The sequence below is a fragment of the Pelodiscus sinensis genome, chromosome 3 (genome assembly GCF_052426305.1).
Source record: "Pelodiscus sinensis isolate ZL-2025 chromosome 3, ASM5242630v1, whole genome shotgun sequence".
Taxonomy (NCBI): domain Eukaryota; kingdom Metazoa; phylum Chordata; order Testudines; family Trionychidae; genus Pelodiscus; species Pelodiscus sinensis.
In genome coordinates, this window is record NC_143054.1 from 37378986 (window position 1) to 37403427 (window position 24442).

Below are 24442 nucleotides of genomic sequence, written 5' to 3' on the forward strand. Positions count from 1 at the left end.
TTGAAAAGGCTAATCAAAGACTGCATGAGGAGGGAGGTCTCACTATGCATCTTAATTTTCTCTCACCTATGCAATCCAGCTGATGTATGTCATATTACATTTATGACCAAAAAAATCCAAACCAAACCCCAAGCACTATGGAGCATTTCTAACAAACGCACTACAGTCTCATAAGTTTTGACACTTTCTTTCAAAGCAGCATCTATTTTATTGAAGTGCTTTAAATCATATTAGACTGTATAAGTGTAGAACTTTTGAGTATGAAACATGAAAATGGGGCTAGGATTTTCAGTTTCATAGAATTTAAGGCCAGAAGAACCCAGAAATCATCATTTGACCTGCATACCTCACACTATTATATACCATCCAAATACGCTATGTTGAGTGCCATGAATTCAATTAAACTAAAGAATTTTAGACCTCAATAGACTTAACTACGTGGCACAAGCAATTAATAGGAGAAACCACAATGCCACTGCTGCCATGTCAGAAAACTGATTAGGTGAGATATTCAGATTACCCTAGCAGGTAAACCATACCTCAAGATGCAAAGGACAATGTGAAGCCCTGAAGGTTCCTGCCAATCTGATTTAGGGCAAATTTTTATGATCCAAGTTTTGTGATCAGTTATACCCTAGGCACCTGAAGATAAAATCCTCTTAAATGACTGGATTGTGTATGTACCCATTCCAAGTGCTTCTCCATTTTAACTAGTGATCTGTCTCTAGTTGTAACAGATATCTGATGCTTCATTACCCGTGACAATCTGAAGCATGAGATCAGATTATAATCATTATCAAACACAGAGTGAAAGTGTTACAAGCAAGTTCTCCTTAAGGTCATAGCTTCCAGGGCCAGATGGCATAACCATAACTGACACCCCAAGCCTGCAGAACTCCCAGAAACTGACTTCAAACATACCTTTCTGGGGGGAAAAAAAAAAAAGTTTTTCAAGGCTCCAAACAGTGAATCCATCACCTTTACTAACACTTCCCCCTTAAATGTATATTCCCAATCAGTTATACTTTCAGCTGTTTTAAACTTTGGAAGACCGGCCCTTTGAAACTCCAAATATACACATTATTGGTTGACTATGCAATTTACCAAACTTGTAATTAAGTCTTTGTCTAATAGTCATCCTTTGTTGGGAACAGGACTTTGCATTTACACATCTTCATCTTTTTTTTGTTTTGTTTTAGACTCCAAGGTAAAGTTTTGTTGTTGGCCACATAAGATACAAGCAAATATCCCATAGTATCCTCTAGTGAAAGTGTTTAGGGCCCTATCTCTCATCAAACTCCAAAAGGATTTGAGCACCTAACTACCTCAGTCTTCTTTTTGTAAGAGAAATCCATACTATGTGATTTATGCCAGTGGCTCAATCTTTCCAGACTATTGTACCTCTTTCAGGAGTCTGATTTGTCTTGCATGCCCCAAAATTTCACCTCACACTAAAACTATTTGCTACAAAATCTAATACAAAAAAGTGTGTATCAGCACATTACTGAACAATTGCTCACTTTATTTTTACAATTACAAATTAAAATATAAATTGCTCAGATTTCTCTCTAGAGGATTAACTAGAGGATAATAAACAAGTCATTGTATAACTTTTTAGTTTGTACTGGAGCAGCTCGAGAAGAGCTGCCGGCAACTGGCACCCTAGGTGGAACCCCCCACCTCCATAGCCCTCAATAGTGTGACATCATTATTGGGTGCCATGTTAAACGCAGTGCCCTAGGCAACTGCCAAGGTTGCCTACATCCACGGGCCGCCCCTGAGTTTGTACTAACTTCACTAATGCTTTTTATGTAGTCGGTTATAAAACTAGGCAAATATATAGGTGAGTTGATGTTCACCTTGGAAGTCATCTACATACCAGCAGGATACACATACTTCTGGTTGAGAGCCACTGAGGTATGTGACCTCATGACACATTAACATGTCAGCTGACCAACATTTCTTAATAGATTTATAACAAAAAATTTCAGCTGGGAGAATAATGGGCTCCTACACAATTCATTTAGGGCCAGATCTACAAAGCAACCCAAGTGTCAGTTTTAGGAGCTACTGCAATCCACAAAAACTCTGGGTGGCTGCTGCCTAGCCCTGTAGATGTGAAAACTTTTTTTGATTCCTAAAGCTGTTCTGTACAAGTTTCTGTTGTGTAGAAGTCCATCATTCTAGATACCTATGTTTCTGGGCATGTTGCTTCAATCTAGTTGAAGGGTATGCTTGTGTTCATTTTAAACAAAATGTGATTTAGAAAGTATGTATGCATAAAGAAGCATGCTGTGGCTCACCACCCTAGGAACATTCTAGAAAAGGACAAGGGGAGGGAGGTGAGCTCAACATGTAGAGTGGAGAAGTATAAGCATGTGATGAACAAATCCATATATGGAAAGGTTAAATATGATTGGCCAGAGGTTTGTGTTATGTAACTTGTTTTGTAACTGCCATGTGTTATAAAATAGCCAGGGGAAGGGCTCCTTGCTCCAGGCACTCTGGCTGATTTTTGTATTAGGGACTCCCTTTGTGCACACTGAATAAAGTCTTGTTGAATTGAAGAAAGTATAGAAGACCCTTGATTCTGCGCCCGGCCTCTTACTCATTTGGTGGTTATTGAGTACCACAAAATCCCAACATAGTCTAGGCCTTCATATACAAGTCTCATGGCTAAGCCTCAGACTAATCCACAAACCTGGGGAGAATCTATCTTGCTAGGTGACCTTAGAGACTGCTTAATGCCAAACAAAATGGGGGAGGGAGGAAACCTCCCTTAAAACCTTTAGCCTGGGGGTTATATACTCAGAATTTAATCCTTCAGTTGCTTTCCTTGATGAGAAGTGATGTCAGCCGGAGCTCCCTACTTGTCTGATAAGTGCCCTAACCCCTGAAGTAACACTCGTGTGCATCTCAAGCTCGTTCCAATTGAATAATTGAATAATTAAAATATTAATGGGCCAGAGAATCACTGTGCAGTGCAGTGCTTAGAGCATTGTAACCAGATTGACTCATCACTGCTGCCTTTCCTGCTGGTCACACTAGGAATTAGGTCTGCTTGGAGTACACTGCCTTCTGGTTGCTGACTTGCCCATTATTGCTCTACTCTGCCGCTGTCTCCACCCTCTGGTGATTGACCTGCATTTCTCCCTGGACCGTGGTGTCCTCTTCAGTGCCTACTACTCAATTCTCCCCCATTTCCAGAGGTAACAGCAGTCCTCAGTTCTTACACCTGCCACCATGGCCAAGTGCAGCCCCAAAGTCTAGCCCCTGGCCTCATGTGCAAGCCATAGTCCATGCTCCAGTGTAACCAGGTAGGATGCAAGAGGGAAAGAGGGGGACTCAAGTCCATCCACTACTCTGGATCCCAATCCAGGAGTCTTCTGGCAGCAGCTTTGTCCTGCCTTCCTTCATTTCCCTTGACTGCTTTCATTCCCTGGGCCACTTCCCCGTGATCCTTGAACCATCTTGGCCCTTGTCTCAAGGAACACAGCCTGGGAGGTATCAGGCTGGAGCTTCTCTGACTCCCCTAAGCCTGCCCAGCACTGTTCTGTACAAGGTACTTCCTTTCTGCAGGGAGCTAGTCCATCATCCTTGGTGGTCAAGGCAAGAGTGAGCTCCCCATAGCTCTGCAGCCTTTTATAGGACCCAGCCTGGCCCTAAGTGGCAATCCTTAGCTTCACCCTGATTGGCTAGGGTTATACAGGCCCCTCCGGCCTGCTTTTAACCCTCTCTCCTGGAGTGGCAGGCACTCAGAGAGGATACTGGCTAAATCTAACTATATCTTTCCATCTACTTAAGGTGTGCCACTGTGGATTAAAAAAAAGTTAGAGGAAATGGCGCATTTGTCCATGTGGCATAATGTTTTTCCTAAGACTTATAACCAGTCTTCTTTATGGATTGTTATTAGTACAACTTCTTAGGTCAGATGCTCATCTTACACATATATGTTTATATAAATGCCATTGTGCAACTGCCCCCTCTCCCCCAAGGCTAGCTGTTCTTTATTTTAATAACTTATTCAAAAAAGTCTTTTTTAAATGCAATGTTACTCTTGTGTCTAGATTAAGTAAGCTTTTAAGCATACTGAACACTCTTCCTGAAAAAGGATGAACTCCTGAATTAGCGCCATGAAATTTTATCATGCCAGTTCCAATTTTATACATTGTTAAAAGTACAGTCCCAATTACAAAAATATAAAACTGACCAGACCTGAAAGGAAAATGATTGAAAATGCAATACAAAATGAAAACTTCTGAGAGACTGTGATATGGGGGGAGCTGCTGCTGGCAAGGACTGGTAAACAAGGGAGATGCTCTTGGCTAGCAGACTAGCACTCAGAAGACAAGGGCCCAAGGGAAGTGGCCAAGAGAAATAGTTAGAAGGACATGGTTGCCACTTAAAGAGCCCCTGGCTTGGGATTGGAGCAGTGGGGGGAAGACTTGGACCCAACCAACCAACCACTGGAGAAGTGGTTATGCCTTGAGAAAAAGGAGGTTAGATAGTCTCAGAGAATCTCTGTATACGGAACTGTTACTTTTGCCCTCCCCCACAAAGAGGGCTAAACTGAGTCTGACCTAGCTGGAGTCAGAGGACTAATAGACAGGTTAAAAGTCTCCAGGGAGGAAGCCTGGGGGCATGACTACATCCCAGAACAGGAACCTTCACAGATAAGCTCATCAGCTATGGTACAGAAATAGGCCTTTTTGGTCAGGCGGAACACTGAACCCAGGGAGAGCTACAAGAAGATATCCGAATTGAGAAGGTACTGCGATAGACCCCTTGGACTAATTAAGAGCCCATGCAAGTTGATGCCAGTGAAGAGGGTCCTATTGGACTGTTAAAAGATTGAGCCCAGGGACAGCTGCGAGACACTCTGGACTGTGTACCCAGGAAGGGAAGGGTTTGTTTTGCATACTGACTGTGGCTCAGCTAGAGTGGTGAGTCACTGCGGACCTGCCTGAAAAGCACAGCAGCTGACAGGAGGCACTGTGAGCAGAGAAACTGATAAAAAACTGAAAGCTCGCATGCACATGCACACAACTACAGAGACAAATGCATTTTAGCTGCAGTTTCACAGCGTTACTTTAGCTCAGTGGTGGGGAACTTTTTTTCAAGGGAGTGGCCACTGACACAGGGGGAAAAAAATAAAATCAATCAATCCAGGGCCATACACAAGTGATAAGCAAAAAACAACCCCCTCCCCCCCACAAAAGAACAAACAAACCTACTGACCTGGCTCTCAACAAGCTTGGGTCTTCCCCTAGTAGCAGAGCAAACCTGAATTCATGCTCCAGCTCCGCAGGGAATAGGAAAACAGGAGAGGGGGAGGGGGAAGACACTGAGGCCCTGGTTACAAATTCATGCCCCATAAATTTTACAATCAATTGAACTTTCTCTGGACAGAGGAGAATGACCTCCCCATGGAATAACCCCACTCTACTATGGTGAGGCTTGTTGTCTTGTGTTTAAAACTGAGCTTTCATGCATAATTTTGATATGCCACCTACTCTCCTCTGAACAGAGTTCAGTGACACTGACTGTTAACAGACGCGGATTATGAAAGATTTCATTTACACCTAGTTTTATCTTTAATAGGTTAATATTGCTAGATAAGCTATTGGCAACCTTCGGCATGGCAGCCCATCAGGGTAATCCACTGGTGGGATGTGAAACACTGTTTGCCTGCAGATGGTCAATGTAAACAAAATGTCTTGTGATTACCATGATGGGTTGCAGGTTGAAGGTTGCCAACCCTGCTGCTAAACCAAGATATGAATCATTTTTTCATATCATGCTACTTTATCTTGGAAAGTTCTGTCTCGCTGAGTTTCAAAACAATGTCAAGATAGAGTGATGTGTCTGAAAGGTTATAGTTTAAATAAAAATGGGAGGGGGAGCTTACCTTCAGTCAGGGGAGTAACTCATTTCCTGAGGACACCAAAGCATGCTTTACTTCTCAAATTAAGATGTGAGCCCTGTCCCAAAGAATGCGAAGCCCAATTTTAACAACTGAGACATCACAATAGGAGGGAAGTGGGAAGGACAAAGGAAGAATGGTGAAAATAAAAATCTTGTGGTAACTCATAAATGGATGTTCGTGAGGGATTTAAAAAAATTTAGTATTTATTTTAACATTTTCCCTCCCCCGCAAGTTTCCATAGGCCAGTCAGAAGAAGAGAGTTTTTAATAGTATTTGAACAAATAAAGGAACAAATGAATCTGGGTAAAAGCATACCAGGGCATTCCAAGCACCAAAGAAGATTCAGAGCCCTTTGAAAATGAAACATAAAAGGCAAAGCAAGGCTGACCCCAACACTGCCTGGCCTAGAGCCCCCTCCCCGAGCCAGCGTCCTCCCTTATCCACCTCCTCCTGCATCCAGATTTCCTCCCAGAGCTTGCACCTCTCACCCCTTCCCACTCCCAAATCCCTCATTCCCTCCCCAGAGCCTACACATCCTGTCTCAACCAAGCAAGTGTACAGCTAGACTGCAGGAGTTTTTCATGATTCCGGAGATATCCCAGAAAAACTCTTCTGCATCCAGGGATGCATTTGTTCTTCTGCTTCTTTTAGTGGAAGAGCAAACATGATCTTTTGGTCACCCGTATATTCCTCTTTCCATGAGGAATAAGGGGGCTTCCGAAAGAAGGGTTTTTTCTGACATTTGGTCCAGTCTAGACAGGCCAAATGTTGGAAAAACCTCTTCCTACAGAAGAATTGGGGAAAAAAACAGCAGTATAAGGGTTGGGGATAGCAAGTGATGGAGAGGAAGAAAACAGACAGGGCGGGGCTTCAGAGCTTGGCTTGTTCTGTCATTTAAAAAATGATCTTGGGTGTAAAACGGTTGGAGACAACTGATCTACAGACCTGTCTGTAGCAAAGTCAGTGCCATAGCCTTGTCTGAAATAAACATTCTTGTTGAAAAATACAGCATTAATCAGTTAATGCTCAATACATGTACACCTGCGTCAAAACATTAAAAGATGTTTCTCAAATCCATTTTTCTGACTACTTAAATGGGATATGTGTACAAGAATATGTTTGTATTATACACAAAAAAGCAAAACAGGCTAATTTTATAGAACTTAGACACTGAAAGAGTTCATAGATATATTTATTATGTTTGTCTCTGAAATAATTTGTTACACCAGTGCCTGACAAAATGGCTGATCCTCAAATACTTTGTAAAATGTTTCTTGTTCTTCTAAGTCAGGCCACAGAGTAGCTACAATACAAAACTAAAATTAAGAAGATGCAATTAGGATTTACTGCAGAGATACAATATTACATTTTAAATACATCAATCAAGTGAAATTTATATAACACTTCAAAGAAGGAGCTAAATATTATTTCTTTACAGAAATAAAATGGCGTGGCACTAATGAAACTTCTCCAAAAATGCCTTACAGCATCTAAGACACTGCTCATAGACAGTTTCAAAGTCTTTTTCATTTCCCTGGAAAAAGATAAGAAAAAAGTGTAAAACTATCTAGCCACCCAAATATAAGTCTTCAACAGCTACTTTTAACATTGAGTTTGTTAGGTTTTACAATCATACATACATACAAATAGTTAGAAGTTCTTGGGTCAATCTGTGATACTTACATAGTATGGATCTTCAATAATAAGCTGTTTCTGTGGATCATAGGCCCCAAGGAGTTCAATTTTAGCTGTACAGTTTTTAACTTGATTACTTTTTCTTTTCAGATCTCTAAACACAAAAAAAACCACAATTCTGAATAATTATTTTCATGGCAAGGGTGATGTCTGCTCTATTTGGAACTAATTATAAATTCAATAATTACTAGAAAGTTTACAGGATATGAATGAAGATGAAATAGAGCTGGCTATACTTTCATTGTGTGGCTTACTCTATGTTGTTGCTTACCTTTTATTAAATATCAAAGACTTCTACATAAAGTGAAGACTAAAGGAAAAACAAATCAAGGGATTTGGTGCTGAACTATGACCTTAATTTCATCAAAGCATAGAATACTAGAACTGGAAGGCATCTCAAGAGCTCATCAAGTCCAGTCCCGGGCCCTCACAGCAGGACCAAGTTTTTGGCTTTAGACACTTTAAAAAAAAAAAAAAAAAAAAAAGGAGTTTACAATTTTTTTCACCAGTAATTTTACTTAGTATTTTCGATATCTCCCTTTAGTTTTCATTATACAAATGTTTCTGGAACACAGTCAATATATTTCTTAAAAGTATGAATAACACTGTTTTAATTGTTCTGTTTTTGTAAGTTCTCTTATCTCTGCCTTCAATTAATTAATTTAACAAGTTCTGCTGTATTCATATATTGACTGTTGAAGTGCTAGACAAAGTCTCTCCTCTCATTAGTGCTTGTAAACATGTTGACAGCACTTCTGATGGTTCTGCTTGCTTCTGTTGGTGAGATGTTGAGAGCTCTATGCTCTAAAACCAAAATTCTTATATAAAACCTGACCCAAAGACAACCACAATGATTACCCAATCTTACTTTAGGGCTCTCAACACACTATCAACAGAAGCAAGCAGAATGCTGTGATTCTGGGGCACGTGTGCAATGAAAGGTTCCCAAACCTGTAAAGATGTCCTTTTTCCTCCCTTTTATGATACTATGCTAATAGCTAGAATAACTCTGGCCTCCCAGACATTTTGATAGAGCACCACAAAGCAATTCCACTGGGGCCTAAAACTGAGGTCCAGAATGGTGGTGTAGCAGAGGTGGCTGGGGGCAGATGTCTTCTTCCCACTGTTTTTGTGATGCTTCCCTGACAGGAACCAGAATGAATTTGTTTTCCCAAATAATAAGCAGTTTTGAAATCACTCCAATTCTACACTTCCGACATTTTCCAATTGCTTTAATATAGCTCTTTTCACTGTAACACTGACATCTTGATAAGTGTCAAGAACACCAATAAAAATGGAGAGTTTAAATGAAACTGGAAGTCACTTAAGTATATCCTTTAGTTACTAACAGTCAATTCAAGTGCCATAAACAGAGTGCTTGTGTAATTGGGTTGTAAAAGAGGAAACCATCAAAACAATCTGAAAAGACTTATGGCTGATACATTTAATTTCATCTTTATTTTGTAGTCTTTAAAACCTGACAAGTTTCAATGGGTTATTGTTTAGAATTTGATACTAATTTAACCATTTGGCTGGGGACAAATGCATCCACCAATTAAGAAGTAATTTTGCTACTGCTATCCAAATTAGCAAATTAGGCAGCTATTCCCATTCCCATTTATTAAGCGCAACATGGCCCCAGAGAGACATGTTACCATGATCATAGGGAATAGTAACAAACAAGCTTTATTTTTTCCTAGGATAATAAACTTGTTTTTTCAGCCCTACCTCTATCTGAAAAATAAATTCTTAATTCCTGCCCCCCTCTAAAAATGACCCTTTTTATGAAAAAAAATCCGATTTAATATTGTGTCTGAGCGCTCCAAGCACAGCTATCAGAGACCTTTCCTTTAGTGGTAACTGTTGGCTCAGCTTTGACAAAATCATAACACCGGTAAAGGGCCTCACCAAGCCTCTACTCCTCAGTTTCTTCTTACCAACCACTCTGGTGGGTCCAGTGAGTGGGTTTTGCAATGGACATCTTAAAGAACAGTTAAAAGAGATAGGTAACCATTTTTTTGAGCACTTGCACACGTCCATTCAACTTAGCTGACTCGCATGGAGTAACATTGGAAGTGGGCTGTAATACCATTATAGAATTGCTTGGCCTAATTGGGAAAGCCCGCAATGTGATAGCACAGTGTTTTGAAAACGTGCAGAGGACCAGGTCACTGCTCTACGTATGTCCCAGATTCAAACTTCAATTAAGATAACTGCCAAAGAGCAGTTGGGCTCTTGTAGAGTGGGCAGTTAGTTTTGGTGGAAGGGGGAACACCTGTCAAGTTATAGCACGCTCACATACAAGAAGTGATCCAGGGCGAGAGCCTCTGGGCAGAGATGGAAACCTTTTCATTCTGTCTCCTAGTACTATGAAGAACTGGCATGACCTATGGAAGTCTGGTCTTTTCAATATAAAAAGCCAGAACCCACCTGATGTCCAAGGAATACAAGTGCTGCTCCTTCCTAGTTGCGTGAAGTTTAGGGTAAAAAACTTCTTTAGGAGTTAGGCTTTAGTCCAAACCTGCTCCTTGGTTCCTAAAGAAAATCATATCAGGTTGCTCCGCCAAAAAGACTTAAGAGTTCTGAAACCCTTCTTGGCTGAAGTAATCACCACCAGAAAAGCCATCTTCCATGAGAGATGTAGGAATGAACACGCTGCCATTAGTTCCAATAGTGACCTCATCAGTTCTGAGAAAGCAAGGTTCAAATCCTACAAAGTGAGCACTTTTCTCTCTGGAAAGGAATGCCCACTCCAGACCTCTGAGGAAGCAAACTGCCATTTCATGTGAGAACACTGACCTACTGTCAACCTTCAGGTGGAATGCTGAAATGGAAAGGTTAGACCCTGTTATTTCAAAGACAGGAGATAGTCCTGGATGAGCTGGATTGAAGAATGCATCAGGAGAACCCCATGACAACAGGGAAAATGTTTCCAAATTGCACAGTAAGCTGTTCTCATAGAAGCCTTGCTGCCCAGGAGAATTTTCCAGGCCTAACTCTGAACAAGCTTGCTCATCAGGATTCAACAATGAAGATGGAAGTCATTTGGTGGAGAAACTGACTCTGGTTTGGAGATCTGTGGTTCTGGGCTGTCTGGGTGAACCACCAGAATCAGTTTCTTCTCTACTGTGGAGCCCACAGAGGCAGCTCTGAAGTGGAGGGGAAAGATGGTGGGCAAATGGAACATCCACAAGGGGGAACACCTTGAAGAACTCCAGTTATTTCACGAGATAGTATCCTGTGCCCCTGTGGATGCATGATTTTCAGTAACTCCCTAGCTGTAAGAACGCAGGAATTTTGGAACAGAGTCCCTCAATGCATTCTATCACATCTGATTTTGTAGCATGAATTAAGGCATAGTTCTTGGAAAATGTGTACACTGAAGATCAGTCCCAGGACTGGAAAGGACCTAAAAAGGTCATCAAGTCCTGTCCCCTGCCCTCACAGCAGGGCCAAACACTGTCTAGATCAGTGTTTCCCAACTAGTGGTACATGTAACCCATAGGGGTACACAAGAGAAGTCTGGAGTACGTCAACACAAGTGAAGTCTGGCAAAAAATGTCCAGAATCTTGCCCTGCAAAGGGGCTCAGGAAGGGGGCGATGGCATGTGCCTGTCAAATCAAATGTTCAGAGCTGCACACCCAGACATTAACAGCTGCTCTGAGCACACACCCCAGCGCTGGCGGGAAAAGCGTGTGGCTACGGTGGTGGCTCGGGTGAGACCTAGAATCATAGGACTGGAAGGGACCTCGAGAGGTCATCAAGTCCAGCCCCCCGCCCTCAAGGCAGGACCAAGCTCTGTCTACACCATCCCTGACAGATGTCTATCTAACCTGTTCTTAAATATCTCCAGAGAGGGAGATTCCACCACCTCCCTTGGTAATTTATTCCAATATTTGACCACCCTGACAGGAATTTTTTCCTAATGTCCAATCTAAACCTCCCCTGCTGCACTTTAAGCCCATTACTCCTTGTCCTGTCCTCAGAAACCAAGAGGAACAAATTTTCGCCTTCCTCCTTATGACACCCTTTTAGATATTTGAAAACCGCTATCATGTCCCCCCTTAATCTTCTTTTTTCCAAACTAAACAAGCCCAGTTCATGAAGCCTGGCTTCATAGGTCATGTTCTCTAGACCTTTAATCATTCTTGTCGCTCTTCTCTGTACCCTTTCCAATTTCTCCACATCTTTCTTCAAATGTCGTGCCCAGAACTGGACACAGTATTCCAGCTGAGGCCTAACTAGTGCAGAGTAGAGCGGCAGAATGACTTCACGAGTTTTGCTTACAACACACCTGTTGATACAACCTAGAGTCATATTTGCTTTTTTTTGCAACAGCATCACACAGTTGACTCATATTCAACTTGTGGTCCACTATGACCCCTAGATCCCTTTCCGCCATGCTCCTTCCTAGACAGTCGCTTCCCATCTTGTATGTATGGAACTGATTGTTCCTTCCTAAGTGGAGCACTTTGCATTTCTCTTTATTAAACTTCATCCTGTTTACCTCTGACCATTTCTCTAACTTGCTAAGGTCATTTTGAATTATGTCCCTATCCTCCAAAGAAGTTGCAACCCCTCCCAGTTTGGTATCATCTGCAAACTTAATAAGCGTACTCTCTATCCCAATATCTACATCATTGATGAAGATATTGAACAGTACTGGTCCCAAAACAGACCCTTGCGGAACTCCACTTGTTATCCCTTTCCAGCAGGATTTAGCACCATTAACAACAACTCTCTGACTATGGTTATCCAGCCAATTATGCACCCACCTTATCGTGGCCCTATCTAAGTTATATTTGCCTAGTTTATCAATAAGAATATCATGCGAGACCATATCAAATGCCTTACTAAAGTCTAGGTATATGACATCCACCGCTTCTCCCTTATCCACAAGGCTCGTTATCCTATCAAAGAAAGCTATCAGATTAGTTTGGCATGACTTGTTCTTCACAAACCCATGCTGGCTATTCCCTATCACTTTATTACCTTCCAAGTGTTTGCATATGATTTCCTTAATTACCTGCTCCATTATCTTCCCTGGGACAGACGTTAAACTGACCGGTCTGTAGTTTCCTGGGTTGTTCTTATTCCCCTTTTTATAGATGGGCACAATATTTGCCCTTTTCCAGTCTTCTGGAATCTCCCGTCTTCCATGATTTTTCAAAAATCATAGCTAAAGGCTCAGATACCTCCTCTATCAGCTCCTTGAGTATCCTGGGATGCATTTCATCAGGACCTGGTGACTTGCTGACATCTAACTTTCCTAAGTGATTTTTAACTTGTTCTTTGTGTATCTTATCTTCTAAACTTTCCCTCTCTCTGCTTGTATTCACTACGTTAGGCACACCTCCAGACTTCTCAGACCGAAACAAAGAAGTCATTGAGCATCTCCGCCATTTCCAAGTTTCCTGTTACTGCTTCTCCCTCCTCACTAAGCAGTGGGCCTACCCTGTCCTTGGTCTTCCTCCTGCTTTTAATGTATTTATAAAAGGTCTTCTTGTTTCCCTTTATGCCTGTAGCTAGTTTGATCTCATTTTGTGCCTTTGCCTTTCTAATCTTGCCCCTGCATTCCCGTGTTGCTTGCCTATATTCATCCTTTGTTATTTGTCCTAGTTTCCATATTTTATATGACTCCTTTTTTATTTTGAGATCATGCAAGATCTCCTTGTTAAGCCAAGCTGGTCTTTTGCCATATTTTCTATCTTTCCTACACAGCGGAATTGTTTGCTTTTGGGCCCTTAACAACGTCCCTTTGAAATACTTTTAACTCTCCTCAGTTGTTTTTCCCTTCAGTCTTGCTTCCCATGGGACCTTACCTATAAGTTCTCTGAGCTTATCAAAATCTGCCTTCCTGAAATCCATTACCTCAATTGTGCTGGTCTCCCTTCTACCTTTCCTTAAGATTATGAACTCTATTATTTCATGATCACTGTCCCCCAAACATACCTAGGGTAGTTCCAAGTTGGGGGGCGGGTTTAAGCGGGGGGGAAGAGGAGGAAATCACTTCCATGGCCACCTCTCCTAGTCTGTTTCCTCTCCGACAGCCTCCCCAGGGTGGCTGAACCTGGAGACACGCATTACCCCCACCCCTGTCAGCAGATCAGTACAACACATGTGGCACTGTGGAAAGGAGCTAAAAGGCGGTGAAGCAGCACAATAAGCTTTGCTCCAAGGACTCCTCTTCCCTCCCCCCCCCCCGCATCAGTGGCATAACGAAGGGGTGGGTGTGTGGGCGGGGGGGGGAGGCAATTGCCCCAGGGCACCATGCTAGGGGGGTGCCGGGCTGAGGTGGGAGCGCACTGCCCTACGCAGCGAGCCCAGCGCTGGCAGGCCACTTGCTTCCTGCAAACAAGCCACTGTGGCAGGGCCGGGTGGCAGGAGCAGACACTTCAAAGGTAGGGCTACCATTCGTCCAGTGCCTGGCTCTGGGGGAGGAGGGCGGCACTGGCTTAGAGGGGGAGGGCTAGGGGTGCCTGGCTCTGTGGGTACTTTTTTTTTTTTAAAAGGGGTAATTTATAAAAAAAAGTTGAGAAACTGTGGTCTAGATCATCTCTGACAGGTGTCTGTCTAACCTGCACTTAAATATCTCCAGTGATGGAGATTCCACAACCTCCCTAGGCAATTTATTCCAGTGTTTAACCACCTTGACAATTAGGAAGTTTTTCCTAATGTCCAACCTAAACTTCCCTTCTTGCAATTTAAGCCCATTGCTTCTTGTCCTATCATCAGATGCCAAGAAGAACAATTTTTCTACCTCCTCTTTGTAATACCCTTTTAGATACTTGAAAGCCACTATCCTGTGCCCTTTCAGTCTTCTTTTCTAAACTAAACAAGCCCAGTTCCTTCAGCCTTCCTTCATAGCTCATGTTTTCTGGGCTTTTAATCATTTTTGTTGCTCTTCTCTAGACCTTCTTCAATTTTTCCACATCTTTCTTGAAACGTGGTGCCCAAAACTGGACACAATACTCCAACTGAGACCTAATCAGTGCAAAGTAGAGCGGAAGAATGACTTCTTGTGTCTTGCTCACAACACTACTGTTAACACATCCTAGAATCATGTTTGCAAAAAAAAAAAAAAAGCAAAGTGTCACACTGTTCACTTATGTTTAACTTGTTGTCCACTGTGACCTCTAAATCCCTTTTAGCAGTACTCTTTCCTAGACAATCACTTCCTATTCTGTATGTGTGAAACTGATTGTTTCTTCCTAAGTGGAATACTTTGCATTTGTCCTTATTAAACTTCATCCTGTTTACCTCAGACAATTTCGCTCGTTTGCCCAGATAGTTTTTAATTTTGACCCTATCCTCCAAAGCAGTCCCAGTTTGGTGGTATCTGCAAACTTAATAACCATACTCTCTATGCCATCAATTAAATCATTAATGAAGATATAGAACAGAACCAGTCCCAAAACAGACTCCTGCCAAATTCCACTTGTTATGCCCTTCCAGAACAACTGGGAACCATTAATAACTACTCTCTGAGAATGGTTATCCAGCCAGTTATGCACCCTCCTTATAGTAGCCCCATCTAAGTTGTATTTGCCTAGTTTACTGATAAGAAGGTCATGCGAGACCATGTCCAATGCCTTACTAAAGTATAGGTATACCATGTCCACCACTTCTCCCTTATCCACAAGGCTTGATACCCTATCAAAGAAAGCTGTCAGATTGGTTTAATATGATTTGTTCTTTACAAATCAATGCTGTCTGTTACTTATCACCTTATCTTCCAGATGTTTGCAGATGGTGATTCCTTAATTACTTGCTACATTATCTTCCCTGGCATAGAAGTTAAACTGACTGGTTTGTAGTTTCCTGGGTTGTTCTGATTTCCCTTTTTATAGATGGGCACTATATTTGCCCTTTTCCACTCTTCTGGACTCTCTTCCGACTTCCATGATTTTCCAAAGATGATAAAGGAGGTGTGTAAGCCTTTACCTATCATGCTATAATTCTGCATATTTCAGCAGCAAGAACATCTCTGAGCAGGGAAACAGATGCAGATGTGCTCTAGTAAAATACAGTCACTACAGGGCAGTGGTGGGCAATAAGCAGCCCACGGGCCAGATACAGTTTGTCAGGGTTAGCCCCGATGGGCTGCTAGACACTATTTATCTGTACAGCTGCTCATAGCTCCCATTGGCTGTTGTTCACTGTTCTCTGCCAATGGGAGCTACAGGAAGGGGTGGCCTAGCCAACACCACTTCCCAGTCCCCAGTGGCTGGGAATGGGAAATCATGGCCAAGGGGAGCTTCAAGAGGAAGTACCTGCAAATGCACACACAAAGTGTCTGGAAGCACACCAAGGGCTAACTGTGGCAAACCGAGTCCAGCCTACAGGCTGCATATTGTTCCTCCTCCCCCACTCTAGCACAAGGTGAACTAATCTCCATACGGGCAATTATACCCAAATATGCATCTAGAAAAATCTGAGTTTATTCCCTCAGATCTATTTGTTAGGAACCAAAGTCAAGAAGTCTTCCTGAATGGCTTAGTCTTGTCCATGTAAAAGGCTAACTTCTTAATGTTCAATGTATAAATAGCAGACTGATTTGGATTAGGGAAAAAAATCCTCAAATGAATAGTTCGGTCAATATGAGGTCATAAATACACTTGTTCCCTGGAAAAAGTACAGTGAAAGGAGAATCTGTCAGTAGAGCCTCCACCTCTGCAACCTTTTGAGCAGGAGTGATGTCCATTAAGAAGGCAGTCTTCATAGAAATAGGGAATAGTGAGCACACAGCTAATGGTTTCAAGAGTTATTTCATAAGACAGTTATTTCATGAGATTCCAAAGCCACACAGGGGCTCCAATCTGAGAGAAAAGTCATTTTAGCTTGTCAAATGAGTGCATACTTAACAACCGTATGCTGGCATATGGAAAGCTATTACTGCTAAATGAACCTGGATGAAACTCATAGCATGGTCTGAATTAAAATGCTTGTTGGAACTAAATATTGAGGAAAAAGAGATGAGTTGGTCAGAGAAAAGTAGCATTGGATATCTTCTCCACTTCTGAAAGCAAGTAGATTCCTTTCTAGTATTTAATACAAGTTGAACCTCCCTGGACTGGCATCTTTGGGACCTAAGTGGTCCCAGATGAGGAATTTTGCAGAATGAGGGGAGGTCATTTCTCCCCCACTCCATCACCACTGGCTGGCCCCACTAGGCTCTCAGCCTTGCAAAGGCAGTCCCACTGCTCACCCCACCAGGCAGCACACTGCCCTGCCAGCCTGCAGGGCTCCCAGCCACCAGCCCTCCACTGAAACTCTCTGGTCATGGAACATCTGTGGTCTGGTGCCAGATCATAGAGTTTCTGTTGAGATAGGTTCACCCTATAGTTATATTTTCTCATTCTGATGAACATAATAGTCCCAAGATCTATTTAGGACCATGCTTGAAGCTATAGAACATTCAAATGTGGTGAGGTTTCCAACCCAAATAATTAGAGCCCTTAGTAGATCAAAACATGTATCTGCATTCACTTTCATGCATGCAAGTACCAATGGATAACAAGCAGATATCCACAAAGCTTTACATATAATGTGCTGGTATGATGGGCAGTAACTATGAAAGTTGAGATGAATTTGATGAAATAAGGAAATCAAATTATCTTAGCTAAGTGGTTCAATCAGAATGACTTTGGCCCTGTCTGATCTTGATATGGAATGGAGTTGAAGGATATGCATAAAGAGACCTTTTGCCCATGTAATGAGGAAAGCATCTGCTCGGGCAGGGTGGACAAATGGGCCTCTGTGGTCCATATCCAGCGCCTCCCATTCCCAGAGGGAAATGTAATATGACTGTAGAGGGATTTTGGCAGAACAGGATTCCTGTACAAATTCTGTGGGGATTCATCCACCACATGAGGGACTTAAGGATCTGATATGGTACAGACACAATATGGACAAGCACAATTTAGGTACATAAACAACACTGAGTCACCAATAGACACATCCAAGATATAACCTAGCATTGTTTCACAAAGAACAAAAGACACCACATGTCCCAACAGCAGCAGACATGTTCTCATCAGAGCTTCACTCTTTGTATTAGCTCCTTAGAGAAAGATAAACTCTGTCTGTTACTGAATCCAAAAGTGTTCCTAGATAGTTAATTGAGCAAAAGGGGGGGGGGGTGTCAAAATCAATTTCTTAAGATTCATCTGCACAGTACTACACTTCTGAATAGTCAAGTCATTGTTTGAACTGCCTATCCAATCTCCTGATAGGATTGACCCTTGAAGAACTAATTGTTGAGATGAGGAAAGTTATTCCTAGGCAATGGAGGTAGACATCTATGCCAACTATGATTGAGAACACATGCAGGGTGGATAACTAGCTGAAAAGACCTAGTACTGGTAAAGACAGGACTGAATGAATCTTTTGAGAGAAGGATGAACGGAAGCAAGCCTCTTTTCTTAAGTGGAAGTAAGCATCTTTGAAGTTGATGATCACAAACCATCCTCCCAATTCCAGTGAGCGAATTACAGCTGTTACAGACACTATGCTGAATTTCAGATGTCTGAAATCTACTATTGGTTTCCAACCCCCATTTTTCTTTGGCATCGAAGTATTCTGAATAGAACTTTTTCCACTGTGTCAAAGTGGGATGGTTCGATGACCCCTAGACCTCGGAGTAATGAAATTTCCTGTGTAAACGATCACAAAAAAGGCCTTTGAAGAGGAATGGGGAAATGGGTTGGAAGGAAGGGATGGAGGTAAACTAGACATTATAATTTGAAGAAATTGGCTCCAAAGCCCACTTGTCTGACGTAATAGCCTCTCATGCTATTAATAGAGAGGCAGTACCCCAACTCAGGAAGAGGGATCCTATCATAGAGCTGACAAACTCGTCATTAGGTGGTCTGGAGTCTCAATAAAAATTGACATCTGGATTATGCTGAAGGCTGAGATGATGCAGTCGAGATAGTTGCAGGCCTATTCTTTGAAAAGTAAGCCATAAGACCAATGGAACCACCAGTTCTGGAAGGTGAAAAACTAAGTAGGCTAGGATCTCTGTGTAATTAGCACTCTTGTATTTATGGAAGTTGCAGGAATCGATGGAGTTTGCCAGATGAACTTGGCTGGTTCAAGGAGGGCTTCATTAAACCAACAGTGCCACCCATGCTGAGGTAGAGGTGTGCAATACATTCAGGAATTTGCAGGATGTTAGCAACCCATTTAATCAAATCCTGGAATAGTCTACAATCAGCCAGAAACAGCAATGATGGTCTTGCTGTCTCATAAGGTGAAAATGAGATTTTTGTAAGTGAGGTAATCTCCTTCTCTGCTCTCAAGAACATAAGGGTCATACTGGGTCAGACCAAAGGTCCATCTAGCCCAGTATCTTGTCTACCAATAATAGCCAGTTGCAGGTGTCCAAGAAGGAATGAACAGAACAGGTAATGACTAAGTGATCCATTCCCTATCACTCATTCTGAGCTTCTGACAAACAAAGGTGAGGGACACAAGCTAGCTTTTGCTCCTTACAAATCTCCTTGGGCTCAGGAGTGGGGAGGAGAGAGGAATAACATCAGGCACAAAGACTTCCATCTTTCCTGTGGACTGAGCTGAGGTATCTCACATCTGTTACAGGTGCACTGGTCATGGATCTCAGTTGGGCCAATGAGAGAGATCACAAGGAAGTGGAGAGGGATCCAGTGTTGGTTTCCCCATGTGTTGGAAAGCAAGGTTCTGGTATCATGTCTTTGTTGCATTCACAATGGAGAACAACATCTAGGAACAAAAGAACAGAGAACCTTGAACCAAAAGGTTTGAATTGAAAAACTTTTCTAGATTGTGTACAGATGTCAACCCCTGCTTGTGCATAGCTGAAGAAGTAGGTATCCCATGAATATGAGCAGTCAGTGATTCAGAGGGTTGCAAGAAGCAGAGACTCCATCTCATTCACTACCACAATCTCTGCCAAATATAGGAATTCTTATGTTACTGGAAGCATACCAGAACTTGGTTCTGTGGCAATGATGCAGCAGGACCTCAGGATACAGAAACTGTATGGTTCTGGAAGCGTTACTGAATTTAGTACCGGTGCATATGATGTAAATGTCATGTGAGGAACTGACACGAATATCGAGGATTTTATTGAAGCCAGTTTTTTGTGATAAGGAGCTCTTTATCACTGAGGCATGAGACTTAGATGAAGTGTTAATATACTTCATGGTAGCTGAAGTACTTGGAACCTCAACTAGCACTCTACTCAGGGCCTGAGGTCTTCAATAACTGGATCTTCGTTGAAGATGAACTCTGATGTTTTGCTTCTTTTATCCCCTTCCTTACACTTGGAATGTGAAACTCTTGATACTGGGATACAGTAACTCAGTACAGAAGAGTATTGTAGACAGAGGTTTTGATGTTCTCTCCCATATGGAAGTACTTGGTAACAGTGATCTTATGATGACAGGGTACTGACAGATGAAGAAGGTCCCTGGCATGAGGAGGGCTGTTCTCTGAACCCAGGCCCAAATTCAGCCTTAGGATCTGTCCCATTATTCAAGTCTATGCTTAATCCATCCCCCTCCCCCGCCCTTTCTTTAAAGCAATGGTTCTCAACGTATTTCAGTCCATGGACCACAAGGCCAATCAAAAAGTTTGAGGACCACCTCCAGCACAGGTAGCACAGGACGAAAGACACAGCAACCGCTCAGCATGACGGCAGCAGCTACACTAATGCTCAGAGCCTCAGACAGAAGTTACTGGCAACACAACGTAGTTGCGTCCTAGGTGACGCTATGGATGACGTGCCGCATGCTTGTGAACATGGCGTAAAACAGCCTAACGGTGGCACCTGCTCATGCCATCTGACTTTGGACAATGTTCCCGTGGACTACAGAAAAAGTCACCATGGACCACCAGTTAACAACCACAGCTTTAAAGAAAATAATAAAAAAAGGGAAGTAGTATTCTCTCTCTCACTTTAAAGTACAAAACAACTACACAGCTGAATATGAATAAAACAGGCAAACAGGCACACCCTATACTCTGTCTCAAGCTGTAGGCAGCTGAAAAAGAATTAAGAGAAGTTTGCCTGTAAAGCCTTATGCAGCATCAGTACAGAACACGAGGATCTGTAAAGACCACATGCAGGCCGAAAAGGCACCACTACCAAAACCTCTGATCAAAGGTTTCGGGATCCTAAAGTGGAGCATCCACAGAGATGCCACTCAAAGAACTTTGAATCTGACTGAAGCATATTTACATTGCTTATTTTGATATATGTTGACAATTTGTATTTTGATGGATATGCAATTTTAAATTTTTGAATATCAGTGTCTATGGTAACTAAATACAGTAGTCTGATGTACATAAAGTTTCAGTTGCAGAAAATTAAAACAAATTTTTAAAAATGCTTAAAAATAAAACACCTCATCTACTGAAATATATTACATACACACACACACATATATATTTTATTCATACACATATATAAAAAATTCTGCCAAGTGTAATTAGACACATTAGGCACTAAAGCATTCAGGCCCATCAAAAGCAGAGAGTCAAATCAGAGTTCTATTAGCATTCTACCATACATTACCTTAGATTGCTTTCATCCATGCAAAGTATATAATCAAATGTAAGGAAATCATCTTTCGTAATCTGGAATTAAAAAGATTTGCTTAAACTTTTCTAGCAAATATATATTTGCTTACACTACAAAAAAATGTAACTTTTGCAAGTGATAATGATAAATATGTACGCAAAAAAGGAATTGTAATACATACTGAGTGCAAGAGCTACCCTGCAGATTGATGGTAATTGTTTTAACAAAACGATGAACAAATTATGATGAAGATTAAAATAATCAGTTGCACTTTCACAATATAGTTTGTTTTCAAAAGCTATCATCTAATCTTTTTATACATAAATGAACATACTAGGTCAGTTATACTTCCAGAGTTACATACATTTTCATTCCACTCACTAATATGTAAAAAGTAAACCAAGTCAGTAATAATTTTTATATGTTCCCCTGAAAATTAGAGACCATGGTAGGGAAGTAATAGTGTTGAATGAACCAGCTTGTTTGTGAGAAAGACAAGCTTTCAAATTTACACAACTCTTGTTCAGATTGTCATTAGTACTGAAAAACTGGATTAACATACAGAAACACCATAAACAAACCACTTCCTATTTTTGCTTTTATTTTTAAATCATGTTTTGATCTTCTAAATTAAAAAAAGAATTTTTATCTTTAAATAAATTACAGGACTATGTAGCATTTTAAAGACTAACAAGATGGTTTATTAGATGATGAGCTTTCGTGGGCCAGACCCACTTCTTCAGATCAAATAGTGGAAGAAAATAGTCACAACCATATATACCAAAGGATACAATTAAAAAAAAGTGAACACATATGTTCACATATCCTTTGGTATATATGGTTGTGACTATTTTCTTCCACTATTTGATCTGAGGAAGTGGGTCTGGCCCACGAAAGCTCATCATCTAATAAACCATCTTGTTAGTCTTTAAAGTGCTACATAGTCCTGTATTTTGTTTCAGCTACACCAGACTACACGGCTACATTTCTATCACTATCTTTAAATAGTTACCTGATGAGGAAGAAATTATTTTTCCTGAATAGAATCAGAGCTGGAATAGACCTCAGAAGGTCATCAAGTCCAGCTCCCTGCTCTAGGCAGGACCAATCCCAACTAAATCAACCCATCCAGGGCTTTGTCAAGTCGAGACTTAAACACCTCTAGGGATGGAGACTCCACTACTTCCCTAGGTAACCCACTCCAGTGCTTCACCACTCTCCTAGTGAAATAGTTTTTCCTAATATCCAACCAGCACCTCTCCCACCGCAACTTGAGACCATTTCGCCTTGTTCTGACATTTGACACCACTGAGAACAGCCTTTCTCCATCCTCTTTGGAAGCTCCCTTCAGGAAGTTGATGGCTGCTATCAAATTCCCCCTCACTCTTCACTTCTGCAGACTAAACAGACCCAACTCTCTCAGCCTCTCCTCATAGGTCATATGCTCCAGCCCCCTAATCATTTTGGTTGCCCTCCGCTGGACCCTCTCCAATGCGTCCACATCCTTTTGGTAGTCGGGGGCCCAGAACTGGACATAATACTCCAGATGTGGTCTCACCAGAGCCAAATAAAGGGAAATAATGACATCTCTGGATCTGCTGGCATTGCTCCTTTTAATGCACCCTAATATGCCATTAGCCTTCTTGGCTACAAGTGCACACTGTTCACTCATATCCAGCTACTCATCCACTGTAATCCTCAGGTCATTTTCTGCAGAACTACTACTTAGCTGGTTGGTCCCCAGCCTGTAACAATGCTTGGGATTCTTCCTTCCCAAATGCAGGACTCTACACTTGTCCTTGTTGAACCTCATCAGATTTCTTGTGGCCCAATCCTCCAATTTGTCTAAGTCACTCTGGACCCTATCTCTGTCCTCAAGCATATCTACATCTCCCCCTAGCTTAGTGTCATCTGCGAACTGGCTCAGGGTGCAATCCATCCCCTTATCCAGGTCATTAATAAAGATATTGAACAAAACTAGTCCTAGAACTGAACCTTGGGGCGCTCCACTAGAAACCAACCGCCATCCTGACATCAAGCCGCTGATCACTACCTGCTGGGCCCGGCCTTTCTATCCATCTTACCGTCCATTTATCCAATCCATATTCTCTTAACTTGCTGGCAAGAATATTGTGGAAGACTATCAAAAGCCTTGCTAAAGTCAAGGTATATCACATCCACTGACTTTCCCATGACCACAGAGCCTCATCATAGATGCTAATCAGATTGGTCAGGCAAGACTTGCCCTTTGTGAATCCATGCTGACTATTCCTAACCACCAGGGCTTGCCGAACCGCATCGAACCCCGCTCGCCAGCTGCTCTGTCCGGCGATCTGCACATGAGCAGATCACCCGAACCCAGCTCTTCCGGGTTGCAATCTACTCGCCACGGGCGAGTAGATTGCATTATTTGTCAAGCCCTGCTAATCACTTTCCTCTCTTCCAAGTGCCTCAAAATGGATTCCTTAAGGATCCCTTCCACGATTTTTCCAGGAACCGAAGAAAGACTGACTAGCCTATAGTTCCATGGATTGTCCTTCTTCCCTTTTTGAAGATGGTCCTTTTTCCAATTATCCGGGATCTCTCCCAATCTCCATGACTTTTCAAAGATAATGGCTCCTCAATGACATTTGCCAACTCCCTCAGTACCCTCAGATGCATTAAGTCCAGACCCGTGTATTTGTATACGGTTAGCTTTTCTAAATAGTTCCTAACCTGTTCTTTACCCACCAAGGGCTGTTCATCTTCATCCCATCTTGCGTCACTTAGCGCATTAGTCCAGGAGCCGACCTTGTCCGTGAATACAGAGGCAAAGAAAGCATTGAGTACTTCAGCTTTCCCCCACATCATCTGTCACTAGGTTACCACCTTCATCCAGTAGGGGCCCCACACCTTCTCTGATCACCTTCTTCTTGTTAACATGCCTGTAGAAACCTTTCTTGTTATTCTTCACATCCTTTTCCAGTTGCAATTCCAATTGTGCTTTCGCCTTCGTGATAACCCCCCAGCATTCTTGAGCTATACATTTAAACCCCTCCCTGGTCATTTGTCCAAGTTTCCACTTTTTGTAAGCTTCCTTTTTGTGCTTAAGTTCACCAAGGATTTCCCCTGTAAGCCAATCCGGTCTCCTACCATGTTTGCCTCTCTTGCTACGCATGGGGATGGTTTCTTTCTGTGCCTTCAATAAGGCTTCTTTAAAATACTGCCAGCTGTCCTGGATTCCTTTCCCCTTCATGTTAGCATCCCAGGGGATTCT

The 24442-nt window shown here is 42.1% G+C and overlaps 1 protein-coding gene across 6 annotated transcripts in view; it reads right to left on the minus strand.

The window, feature by feature from the left end:
- Positions 1-7100: 7100 nt before the first annotated feature.
- ACP1 (acid phosphatase 1) overlaps positions 7101-24442 on the minus strand; it is a 29963-nt gene continuing 12621 nt past the window's right edge. For 2 of the 6 annotated variants that reach the window (XM_075923564.2, XM_075923563.2), the window contains exons 4-6: positions 21181-21242; positions 7610-7715; positions 7101-7242 (exon numbers count right to left, since the gene is read on the minus strand). In XM_075923564.2, the coding sequence (XP_075779679.1) occupies positions 7147-7242; positions 7610-7715; positions 21181-21242 (264 nt within the window). In that variant the 3' untranslated portion in view covers positions 7101-7146. Of the gene's footprint in view, positions 7461-7609; positions 7716-21180; positions 21243-23594; positions 23977-24442 lie in introns of those variants that run through there. The other 4 variants (XM_075923566.2, XM_075923565.2, XM_089777066.1 and 1 more) reach the window with 3 other exon arrangements.